The sequence below is a fragment of the Vulpes lagopus genome, chromosome 6 (assembly GCF_018345385.1).
Source record: "Vulpes lagopus strain Blue_001 chromosome 6, ASM1834538v1, whole genome shotgun sequence".
Classification (NCBI taxonomy): Eukaryota; Metazoa; Chordata; class Mammalia; order Carnivora; family Canidae; genus Vulpes; species Vulpes lagopus.
The window spans coordinates 32,137,360-32,150,258 of NC_054829.1; the positions used below are offsets into that span (position 1 = coordinate 32,137,360).

The 12,899-nt window shown below is 34.5% G+C and overlaps 1 protein-coding gene across 12 annotated transcripts in view; it reads right to left on the minus strand.

The window, feature by feature from the left end:
- Positions 1–12,899, minus strand: part of PALS1 (protein associated with LIN7 1, MAGUK family member) — a 74,927-nt gene that overhangs the window by 11,928 nt on the left and 50,100 nt on the right. For all 12 annotated transcript variants that reach the window (XM_041757937.1, XM_041757934.1, XM_041757941.1 and 9 more), the window contains 4 exons: positions 12,312–12,389; positions 5,113–5,296; positions 3,243–3,314; positions 2,574–2,645 (listed from right to left, as the gene is read on the minus strand). In XM_041757937.1, coding sequence (XP_041613871.1) covers positions 2,574–2,645; positions 3,243–3,314; positions 5,113–5,296; positions 12,312–12,389 — 406 coding nt within the window. The remainder of the gene's footprint in view (positions 1–2,573; positions 2,646–3,242; positions 3,315–5,112; positions 5,297–12,311; positions 12,390–12,899) is intronic.

A 12,899-nucleotide genomic window follows, 5' to 3' on the forward strand; every position in this document is an offset into this window, starting at 1 on the left:
TTTTGTTAAACAGGGATACTAATACAGCACTCAGAGGGTTGGCTTAAGGATCAGACACACTATATATGCTGAGTACAATACCTGGCATAGATATACATTTAAAATAGCAGCTACAAACTAATGTAATCAGAGAAAGTAGGAACATTTTTCTGTGACTATAGAACGTGAAAACAAGTCGTAACTGCTATCCAAACTTGGAATACTAAAATTAACCTGAGTTCATGATTTAAGAAGAGGTATAAACTGTGATATGTAGGATAACATCCCTAAAGCCCACAATCCAGATGAAATCAGAGCTGTCAAGTTGTAAGAAACAAATGCAGACAAAAAGCAGCCTGCCATCTTCTCACTCATTATTACTTTCCCTGACCAGGAAAAGAGCATAAGATGTGTAGTCACATTCAACTGTAAGTTCCATGGGGGCAGGCAGGCATCTTGGTCTTGCCAGTACTTAGTACAGAATGCTGAGCAGGAACTCAAACTATCGAAATTCTAGCTCAACTATATAGTAGCTTTAAGAACTTAAGCAGATCTTTAATATCTGAACTTCAATATATTCATTATAATCTCAAGGAATTTATTGTTAGACCTAAATGGATGAAGGTTTCTTTTTTTTTTTTTTTTTTTGGATGAAGGTTTCTAAAGCATATAGTTACTGCCCCTGGAAGAGAGCGGTTATTATAAATGATAGTTATTATTAATAAAAATATGTTACAATGATGCCATTATGAAATGTATTTCCTGCCCTTCCCAAAATGCCAAAATGCCTTGCCCTCTGAAAAATCAGAGTTCTTTCTTTTTTTTTATTTAAAGATTTTATTTATTTAGTCAGAGAGAGAGAGAGAGAGAGAGAGAGAGAGACAGACAGGCAGAGACACAGGCAGAGGGAAAAACAGGTTCCATGCTGGGAGCCTGACACGGGACTCAATCCCGGGTCTCCAGGATCACGCCCTGGGCCGGTGCCAAACCGCTGGGCCACTGGGGCTGCCCCAGAGTTCTTTCTTTTAACATGTACAGACTGTGGCAGTATTTTAATTTATAAAGAATTATATATCTGCATGCTTTAGATTTGCAGGTTTTCTATAGTATAATAGCTATTAGAGCAGAACCAATTTAGTGTGTTTCAAAGGATAAAGAAACAGGTATTAATCACTTACCTAAATATAGAGGAAAGGATTAAAAATTCAATAAATCTGAGTTATACAATGTTTCAATTAGTATTAAAGATGCTTATTTTAGAAAAAAAGATTGAATCTCAGATTTAGTTTTATTTATTTATTTATTTTTTTCAGATTTAGTTTTATTTATTTATTTATTTATTTTTTAATTTTTATTTATTTATGATAGTCACAGAGAGAGAGAGAGAGAGGCAGAGACACAGGCAGAGGGAGAAGCAGGCTCCATGAACCGGGAACCTGACGTGGGATTCGATCCCGGGTCTCCAGGATCGCGCCCTGGGCCAAAGGCAGGCGCCAAACCACTGCGCCACCCAGGGATCCCTCAGATTTAGTTTTAAATGGGATTTTTCAATAACCTGTAAAATTTTATTTTCATGTTTATGCTAAAAAAAATTTCTCAAGGTATTAAGAGAATAACTTATAAATTGTTATTCCTTTATATAAATAGGAAGTTAAACAGTGCCTTTGCTTTATTTATTTGGTTTCTTTCTGACCAGAACCAAAGGAGGGGTAGCAAATTCTAATGCACTTAAGGACCAATCAAGAAGGCAATGAAAAGCAGTAAAATCAGGCTGGGTTTATAAAAACTGGATGTGGTGGAAACTGTTGAACTCAGATAGGAGGTGCCTAATAGACAATAGTCATCACTCAAGTCCAGCAGACTGCTGTCAACTAGGGACTACAAGCCCTGTGTTATTAAAGCCTTTGATTTGAAGAGAAGCTATAATAAAAACTTTTTTAATCCTAGTAACAACAACAACAACAGAAACAAACAAAAAACAACTCTCCTATGTGCCTGACTCAGTCAGCAGGCAGCAGGCTCTGTAGAATGGGTTGCCTTGGTGACATGAATTATTACAGAAAAAATACTCATTTTTACTTAAAATACAACCATGTTTTTGTAATTTGTTAGAGGTATATATTAATTTCACAAATAAAGTAGGAAAAACAGGAAACTAGCAATATAACACTATATAATGCTAAACTAATTTTTATGCTAGTTTTTCTCTAAATTCAAAATGCTACATTATTCATAAGATTTCAAAAGAAAATAATTTCTGCTAAAGACTTTCTTAAGCATATATGTAACATTAAGCAGAAAACAGGACTAGAAATATAACTCCCTGAAAACAGTTTAATTTCTTTCATGTGTGGGATATGGACCTCTTCCAGATATAAATCCAGCTATCTCTAAGAATAGAGCTCACCATCATTTTTGGGGTGAGGGGGAGAGGGGCAAAGGGGCAGAGAGAGAGAGAAGAGAGACAATTTTAAGCAAGCTTCACGCCCAGCATGGAGCCCAGAGCTTGATCTCATGACCCCGAGATCATGACCTGAGCCAAAATCAAGAGTCAGATGCTTACCCGATTAAACCACCCAGGTGCCCAAACTCACCATCATTTTTATTGGCATTATATAAAACCTTTTTCCTCTTCTTTTTATTCTTCTTTGCACACCACAGCTTTCCTGTTGAACAATCAAAAACTAACTGTAAACATAGGACTTATTTCCTTGAATAAAGTTATGTATTTCAAATTGAAGAATTCAAATAGTTTTCCATTTAAATTTATAAACACATATTGTTGTATAGAACTATTTTTCAGGGAAATAGCTGTAATTTTTCATTAGTCTCAAATTACAGATGATCTTTAATACTTAAATCCTCTTTCTTTAGTTATAAGATAATTAGTTTTGCCTCTCATATCACCCTTCCCATGAATACATATTTGACTATTCTGATATGTAGAATTTTTTTTTTTATTTATTTGAGAGAGAGTGCACAAGTAAGCTAGCATGAGCAGGGGAGGGGTAGAGGAAGAGAGAGAGAATCCTCAAGCAGACTCTTCTCTGAGCAGGAAGCCCAATGTAGGGCTTGATCCCAGGACCCTGAGATCATGACTTAAGTTGAAATCAAGTTGGCTGCCTAACCAACCTAACCAACCCAGGCACCCCAATACTCCTAGGATTTTAAAAGAAAATAATTTCTGATTATAAATCAGATATGTACATTTAAACACAGTTCCAGATGGAGACCCAATAAACCAAGAAATATAAATGTCCAACCTGATTTTTCTGGCTCCTTGTCTTCTTCTATGGTTTGCTTCATGGCTTCTCTTTGCTGCTGAAAGCTTTTCCCTTAGTAGCAGAAAGAAAAGAGTAAAATTTAAGACAAAAGAATATGTTTTTTGTTTTTCAGTCAAGGGGAATATAACTCTTCTTCACTTATATCCCCTTAAATCTTTCTGCCATGGAGGAAAATAACTCTTCTTCTTCACTTATATCCCCTTTTAAATCTTTCTGCCACCATATGGACCTATGTCAGCTATGATTATAAGCCCCCAAATGTTTAAAGTATTAAGTTTCAACTTTACTATCAGCCAGTCCTAGGATATGTAGTAGTAAAGTATATATACACCATCTATTAGAAAAAATAAGTAATAAACCAGTGTTAGAAAATGTTAACAGCTCAATTTTTCAAAGCTTTCTTTGAGCATTTACTATGTGGAAAGTACTATGCTGGATCCTGATTCTGGATCATTTAGAATTCTCTCAAATCAAATCAATTAATTCCAGGAGTTAACTTTACAAAATAATAAGTGAACACTCATCACTTTTTGATTTTAAGATATACCTCAATATATTCCCTTGCATTTATTATTTCTAATCTCCTTTTCTTTGTATGTATGTGTATGTTTTAGTGATTTTTTTATTTCCACCTTTAAGCTACCAGTGATATAAATAATGAAAAACATACAATGGTTTCCCTCTCAGAATTAAGATTTTAATTAGGAGGCTTTCAAGGTTTTTGATTTTTATTTTCTTTTCGGTTATCTACCTTAAAGTCAAATGTATTTTTTCTGAAGGATAAAAGTGGTTTTACTTAGAAATTTTGGATTAGAGTTCTACTTTTTAAATTTTTATATCTAGTTTTTTGTTTCAAGCCAAGGATTCTTAGAAATCAATAAGCAAATTCTATCTATGTTGGGATAATCAGCAGAACTTGTGCATTTTCATAAGAGCACAAGCAAAAACATTAATACTGAGTTTGACACACATAAGAAGTATTATAGATAACCACATTATCTTTAGGAGCTATACAGATTGTATTCCAAATAAAAACAAGTAATTATGAGGTGAGGGGGAAATTTTAAGAGCATTAAAATTTAAAAATAAGTAAAAAAGCTTTTTAAAGTAAGTATCTGATTTTGACAGATTCAGAAAAAAAAGGAACAAAATAATTTTGGTCAGTTACATATTAAAATGTTTAAAAACATTATAGTCATGTACTTCTATGGCACATTTTTATAGTACATACATATGTAGACTGCTATTGTAATGGCAATCTGGACAATATGACCTCTTAAGAAGTCTTCTAATTCTAACATTTAAAACCATCATCAAACTCAAACTAAGGTGGGTCCATTTATTTGTCCTATAACAAGATTTACAAATGATATCACGGAAATCTCCTTTATGCACTTCTATACTTTCAGAAACTCAATGTAAGCAGTCAAAATACTCTAGTTCTAAATATTTATGGGCTAGGTCTGTCATGATGAGAAGATATCAAATTGATATCTAGCACAAACACGAAGTAGAACATGATGGATATTCAGTATTCCAAGATTTCTAGAGTACTGTCTTGTGTGTTACTGTGAAGAATCAAAGGTGCAGCATTATCCTCTGAAGTTAGTATAAGAAGCTCATTCCTCATTCTCTGATATATGACTGAGGATAGACAAAAATTTAGTTTTAGCTTTTGTGTTTTAAAACAGAGGACTTATGGCTTTCTGTCACCTTATTAATACACATAAAGACCCAACTGCATGAAAAAGTAATCATTTTTTAAAAGACATGAAAAAGTGAATTTTTCTCTGTGAAGGCTTGTATTTTAAATGTTCTTTTAAGTATGTTCTACTATATTGTCTTTTACCTGGAACAAGCCCAGCTAGAGGTTGATTATCTTCATCCCCTTCCCTATAGGCTTGCCACCAATTTGGATCTTCTTGACTAATGATATGAAGTATATCCCCTTTTTGAAAAGATAGCCCTAATTCTCGACATGGAACATAAGGGTCATCTGAGGGATCATAATCAAAATGAGCTTTCACGTGGATCTAAAAGATAAAAAGGATAAAAATCAAAACAACACAGTAATGATGAAATGACAACACAAAATATTCAGCATAAATATAATTAAAATGTTACAATTTTTCATTAGTGCAAAGCAATTATGAGTTGAAAGAAGGGAGGTTTAGTTAAGTAGCAGCAGTATTTTCTCAGGCTTCTCTATTTTCTTTGATTAACTTCATCTCTCTGTTAACTGCAAACTCATACAAAAGTAAAAAACAAACAAACACTGTACAAGCCATTGCACTGTTAGCCACTAACAACCCTGAAGTGCTAAGGGACCTCAAAGACTTGAAAGAAGCAGAGGGAATATAACTGAGACCCCTTCCCCCTCCATTCCTGACTTTTGAAAACAATGACTCTGTAATAAGGTATGTAATTTCTAAACCACAATCACTTGGAAAGGTAGACTGTACTTCATTGCATCTGTCACCTACTTAGAGTGTCAGTTTCCCAAATACCCTCTTCCTTTCTTGGATACATTGTGTGACTGTGCCTTCAACTTCTGTTTTTCTTTCAAAAGGATGTGTTTAGGTTCATCAACAATCACACCCCAAACAGCTAAAATTATCTAAATCAAATTTATAATAAATTCCTATTGGGTTCTATTTGTAGGCTTTGAAATTTAACTAGTGGTACAAGTTATAATTTTTGTTAACAATGTACTTCTGCTATCAAAAAAAATATATATATTACACTTACAGCATGAATCTTCTTGAAAGCTATTTCCTACTCTCTTCCAGTATACCTCCATAAGATATAACAAAGTTATATCTTAATTCTAAGGCGTTTATAAAGGAATTAATATTCTTTTTTAACTTCTCCATCTGTAATTTTTATCCCACTTGGTTAAGTGGCATGTGTCATTTCCAAAATCTGTAAGATGTCCATTTTCGTTTAATGAAATTTAACACTTGTACACAATGAGTGCTTCTGCCCGGTGCAGGTTAAATTTCTGGTTTCAGCTAAATAAGCCAAGCATTTGATTGACATCCTAGGAATTCTATAATTCAGAGTCCTTTTCTATCCAATTGTTATCTGTCTTCCTTAACTAAGACTTTTGTCTTCACCATAATTGAAGCTACCTATCATAAAGATAATACTGGCTTGCCTCAAAAACTGTTTTATGAGAAGACAATATCTTTCAGTTCCTTAAGCACAATATTTGACTATTCTCAATAACGATGGACTGTATGAAATTTGATAAAATACTTTCTAAGTGATAGATACGTGTGTGTGTATATATATATATATATATATATATATATACACACACACACATATATATATATATACACGGCATATATATATATGGCATAACCAAGAATTCTCATGAAAGCAGCAGCCTCTTTCAGAAATTATGCTTGAGGGTGTCATTAAACAATATTTTTATAATTTCAAAAAAATGTATTACTAACTACTGTAAAGAAGAAATGAGGAAATCTAAGTCCTAATATATAAAGAATAACATTGAGGTAAAGCAATAAAATGGTCCAGTTAAAAAAATGTAGAATTTACATGTTAGTCTGCTTTTTGGGGGGGTAGTTTTTCACAGATGAACTTCATAAATTCAAAGAGTACACAAAATCATAAGTGTATGGCTCAATGAATTTTCACAAATGAAACATACCTGTATAACAAGCACACAAATCAAGAAGCAGAGTACCCAGAAATCCTGTCTTATGCTCTTTCAGTCACTAACCACCCTATGTCCTCTAAGGGTAAACATCATTCTGATTCCTAGAAGTATAGATTACTTTCCCCAGTATTTTACTTCATACAATTTAATCACATAATATTCACTATTGGGTTAAATATGGTTCAGAGACTTCATTCATTTTGACAGTGTTCTGCTGCATTCCAAGTACAGAGTGCCCTAATAATGAACCTTGTTCTTGATGTGAAAATAGAGACCAAACGTGAATTTTATAAAGTTATACAAAGGTAGCAGAGAATCAGAACGCAGTTCAGACGCTGGTTAAAGAGATTATACATACAATTTTGTGATCCTGGTATGAGAGGTAGGATAATCTAGAAGTACCTAATATGTAGGATTATAAAAAAAACCTTCTGCTTGACTATCATCTCTGTCAATCAGTGCTTCCAAAATCTGCTCAGATTGTTGTTTTTTAGCCAAAAGTCTTGGAAATCTAAATATGGGATTATAGGGGTTACTTAAGGTGGTGAAGAGATCATTTTTGTTATCAGCCTTTTAGAGATCTATGAAACCATACTTGGTCACCTGACTGATGATTTTGTCAAATAACTTTCTGAAAGCAATACTCAGCACATTTTCAAAGTGTTCTGCTCAGATCACCTGCCTGGAATATTTATCAAAATACTAAATTCTTATGCCACATCTCAGACTTCAGGTTCTGCATTTTAACTAGGTTCCTGTGATAACTTATATATATGCTATTTAAAACGTACCCTATGGCACTGGGTGGCTCAGTCAGTTAAACTGTCTGCCTTTGTCTCAGGTCATGATTTCCTGGGATCGAGTCCTGCATCAGGCTCCTTGCTCCACGGGGAGTCTGCTTACCCTCTGCCCCATTTTCTCTCTCACATAAATAAAATCTTAAAAAAAAATAACACACCCTAAAATCTTTGGGAACTACCCTGAGGGAAACTAATTAGACCATGGTGGAGGCTGTATCTAGGTCTGTAACTGTTGCCAAAGGATAACAAAATCAGCCAGAGATGCTTTTCTCTCTCCTCTTGCCTAGGTGTCAACCTTGACTATTCAGATTTAGTTGGTTTGGAATGAGGCCTCTCTCTGTGTAGACTGAAGAAGAGTATAGAGGGCAAATGTTTTGCTTATATTAACAAGTTTAGTGCTATTTAAAACATACCCACTAAAATTAAGAGCAAAATTTTTCACATTGAGATTAACCATCTAGTTGAGTTAAAGTCTGAGCATTGCCTTGACATGTTCTGTGTGATTTCTGTCCATATATTCTGATCCATTCTTATCAGTGCTAAAAGTTATCTTCATCCATCTTTCCTCTCTAGTTCTGTTAGTGGCTAATTTATTGTGTACCATACAAAGGAAAACAGCGCACCCCCTCCTATTTTTAAGAGAGAGACAGGGGAGAGGGGCAGGGAAAGGAGGAGAGAGAGAATCTTCAACAGGCTCTATGTCCACACAGGGCTCCATTACACAACCCTAAGATCACGACCTGAGCCAAACTGAAGAGTCAGGGCCACCCAGGTGTCCCAAACAGAGCTCTTTTTAAAATGGAGAGATGCTGACCCTTATAGAAGACTCCAGAGTTTAACAATGCTGTAATATCAGTACAATGTATCTGATCAAAACAGTGTTTGGTTTCTAAACAAAATCTTCCATCTAAATTTCGAATTATAGGATTATAGGATTGTTTAAATACGATTATATTCCAGCCTCACATTTTTCTCTTTGCCTTTTTTTTTTTTTTTTCTAGTACCTGTAAGCTCATAAGCTTGAAGTCCTACCAATGGGGATATGGTAAAGAGATAATGATTCATCAATTTATTTACATCTTTCCTAAGGGACTCAATGCTCCAAAATAATTTTTCTTTGTAATTTTTATTTCTGTATTTATTACAGATTTATTTTGAAGTTTTAAAATTATTGGTGGAAAAGAAAATGAAAGTATATCATCTTTTTAGCTTGGTTTAAACTTTACCCCTCACTCACACTGTAGAATTAAGGCCAGCATCAAGAAAAGCTTTACTAGGGTCAAGCAACAGTTTTCAAAATCCTCCCCCAACCCACTCAAGAAGAATTATCTTTATTGTTTGCTTCCATTTTTTACAGGAGAAGTTTAGGGTATCTGTAGGACATCCAAAAGATACTTTAGTAGAAAGCATCCAAAAGATACTTTAGTAGAAGGCAGACAGAAAACCTTAAGGTAAGAGCAAACTTAATACAGTAACTGCCCTAACTTGAAAACGGATGCCCATCTAATATACACTGAAATTTTCTATATTTTTTGTATCTCTGATAAAATATGTATTCATAAAAATCTTACTGCATTATAAAATTCCAGATCCTCTTCCAAATGAGAAAAAAAATTAAGATGTAAATTAGATAATACATTTTATACCTCTACTGGAAAAGTAAATACATTTGACAGCAGTAATTCTCAACTTTTCCTTCCAATCCAGTTATCTTTATCTACTGTGAACATCCTTAAACAATTGTTTTTAAATTTTGCAAACACATGTTTAAACAGGCTGGTCCTCTGACCTTCTCTCACCACAGTAAATACAACTATAGCCCAAATCTCTCCTTAGAATTCCAGACTGATACATCCTTTTTTTAAAAAAAGATTTATTTATTTGCGGGGGGTGGGGAGGAGGGGGGGTAGGGCAGAGGGAGAGAGAGAATCTCAAGCGGACTCCTCACAAGCACAGGGCCCTACTTGGGGCTCAATCTCATGACCCTGAGATCATGACCTGAACCAAAACCATGAGGCAGATGCCCAAATGACTGAGCCACCCAGGCACCCTGATATATTCAATTCTATGTACTCAGTATATCTACCTGAATGCCTCTCAAACCTAGAAAATGGACCTCTTCATTTTTCTCCCCCAATCTGTTTTTCCTCCAGACTTCCTTCTAGTAATAATCAGCACCACTATCTGCCTAGTTCCTCAAACATTCTTAACTTCCTCTTTCCTTTACCCTCCATGTTCATTACAAGGTCCTGCCATCTCTACTTCTAGAATATAGCCTGAACCATTTTCTCCACTGCCACTGCTATCATCCTAGTTTAGGCCATCAACATACTTTATGATTACTTCAGTTTCCTAAATCTCTTTGCTTCCATTACTGGCTCTACTAATCTAATTTCAACACAGCATCCAAAAGTGTTTTTTTAAAAATACAAACCAGATCATGATTCTATACTAAATATCCAAACTCTTGTTCACAGGAGAGACATGGGAAAAGGCACAGAGAATGAGGCTGCTGGAATTCAGAGACAAACTATTTCCTCATTTTTCTTCTTATAAAGAACTTTATACAGAAGGAAGGTTGTGGATGCAACATCAACTTCAAAATGTCTCATAAAGAATAAAAGGAAAATGTGAAATGATAGACAAAATATAAAGCATAATTGTGATAAAATATTGAGAAAAAAATGAAACTGTGTCTTCTTTCAAAGTGTTATGATTTTATAAAATAACAGATGCAATACATCAGCCTTCCATGTTAACTTGGCATTTTGAAATCTGTAATTTTTAACAGCTTTACTGAGAAATAATTCGTTATAAAAGTCACTACTGTATAAAATCATATGGTTTTTAGTAAATTCAGAGTTGTGCAATCATAAGCAATTTTACAACATTTTTATCATCCCAAAAGGAAATCCCATACTCATTAGGAATCACTCCCATACTCTCCTAACTCCCCTTCCTTACACCTAAGGAACTGTTGATCTACTGTCGCTCTCTATGGGTTTACTTCTTCTGGACATTTCACATAAATTATCCAATACATGGCCTTTTGTGACTGCCTTCTTTCACTTAGCCTAATTTTTTCAAGGTTCATCCATGTTGTAGCATATAGCAGCAGTACTTTACTCTTTTTTATGGCCAAATAATATTCCTTTTATGGATATACCATATTTCACTTTCCACTCATCAACCAGCCGACATCTGGGCTGTTTCTACTCTCTGGTTAATAAAATAATGCTGCTATGCGCATTCATGTACAAGTTTTTGTGAGGATGTATGTTTTCAGTTCTCTTGGATATACACCTAGGAGTAGGACTGTTAAGTCATATAGTAATTAAGTCTGTTAGCTAGCTAGCTGAATGTTTAACATAAGAAGCAAAACATACTCTAAAATTAAAGTTGTGCATACTTTGTAAAAGCACTTCTCCCTATACTAAGTATGTTTAAGCTAAATAAATGACCTATAATGACAGAAAAAGACAAAAGCTAGAAGTCAAAAATTCTGGAAGAAAAGTATGCTCTACATTTTACTTTGTAAGGTTTTAATAAATTTGAAATATTAAGACTTATATCTCTTTAAATAAAAACTGCTGAAATTACCTTTTACTTGAGTGCAAGAAATAATTAAAGTGACAGTTCTAGGGGCACCTGGGTGGCTTAGTAGGTTAAGTATCTGCCTTCAGCTCAGGTCATGATCCCAGAGTCCTGGGATCAAGACCCACATCAGGCTGCCTGCTCAGTGGGGAGTCTGCTTTCCCCTGTCCCCATTCCCCTGCTTGTTTTTTCTCTCTAATAAATAAAAAATCTAAAAATATAAAGTGACATTTCTAATACTTAAAAGTAAACATTCATGTGCAAGTTTTTGTGTGGATAGAAGTTTTTGATTCCTTGGTATTTACTCAAATGAGATGAAAACATGTCCACACACAAAAAAAACCTGCACAGGGATGTTTATAGGAGCTTAACTGGTAACTACCAAAACTTGGAAGCAACCAAGATATTCTTCAGTAGGTAAGAAGATAAACTATTGTATACCCAGACAACAGAATGTTATTTGGTGCTTAAAAAAATGTGCGACCAAGAGCTAAGAAAAGTCATGGAGGAAACTTAAATGCTTATTACTCATGAAAAAAAAAGCCAATCTGAAAAGGCTATATACTGTTATCATTCCAGCTATATTGATATAATGTAAAAGGCAAAACTACAGAGATCAGTGGTTGTCATTGGTTGGGGGGGGGGAGGAATTAATGAATAGGTAGAGCACAGAGGATTTTTAGGGCAGCCAAACTATTCTCTATGGTAGAATGGTGGATACATATTATAAATTATACATTTGTCAAAACCCATAGGATGTATACCACCAAAAGTTATTGATGTAACAAATGGTACAAGGATGCTGACAGTGGAAGCAATTATGCATGTATCAGGGCAGGAGATATGTGAGAACCTTCTGTTCAGTTTAGCTGTGAACCTAAAACTACTCTAAAAAAAAAAGTTTATTAATTAAATAAAAAAGTAAACAGTAGACAACAGACAAACAAGGAACATAAAAAAATCACTTACTACTGTTTCCTTGGCAGGAGGAGGCTTGATCTGTTGACTGGGAATCAGAACAAATGTCAGCGTACCATGCATATCAGACTGTAAAAGAAATATTAGGTTATGAAAATCATTCTATGATGTTATGGTGAATATTCCCTAAACTGGACTATTCTGGATCCCCTAGAAGACTTTTTAAAAAGTTGGTAAAGATGAATGACATTTCATCAGGAATCATAAATTAGACCTTTCATGGATTCCATTATAGTAGAGCTATCCAGGAACATGGCATTCTGTAATTCTGTTCCACTTGAGTAAGCCACTTAGCCGATAAGTCTTTGTTTTTTGTCTCCCATTCATTGTAAGCTTAGGAAGATTCCACAGTGAAGGGTTGGAAGATACCACAGCTAGAACAGTTCTGGGTTATCTACTCTGGCAAACACAGATTTAATATAGTAGAATTTGAAATAGTAATTGTGACCAGGATTAGAAAAGTGATGCAAAGAAATATATTTTCACTTCCCAGATACCTTGTCTCTGTTACTCATTCTATTTTTAACTGTATAGTGTAACTGTAGCTAACTATTACTTCCCAGTACACCACTGACTGCC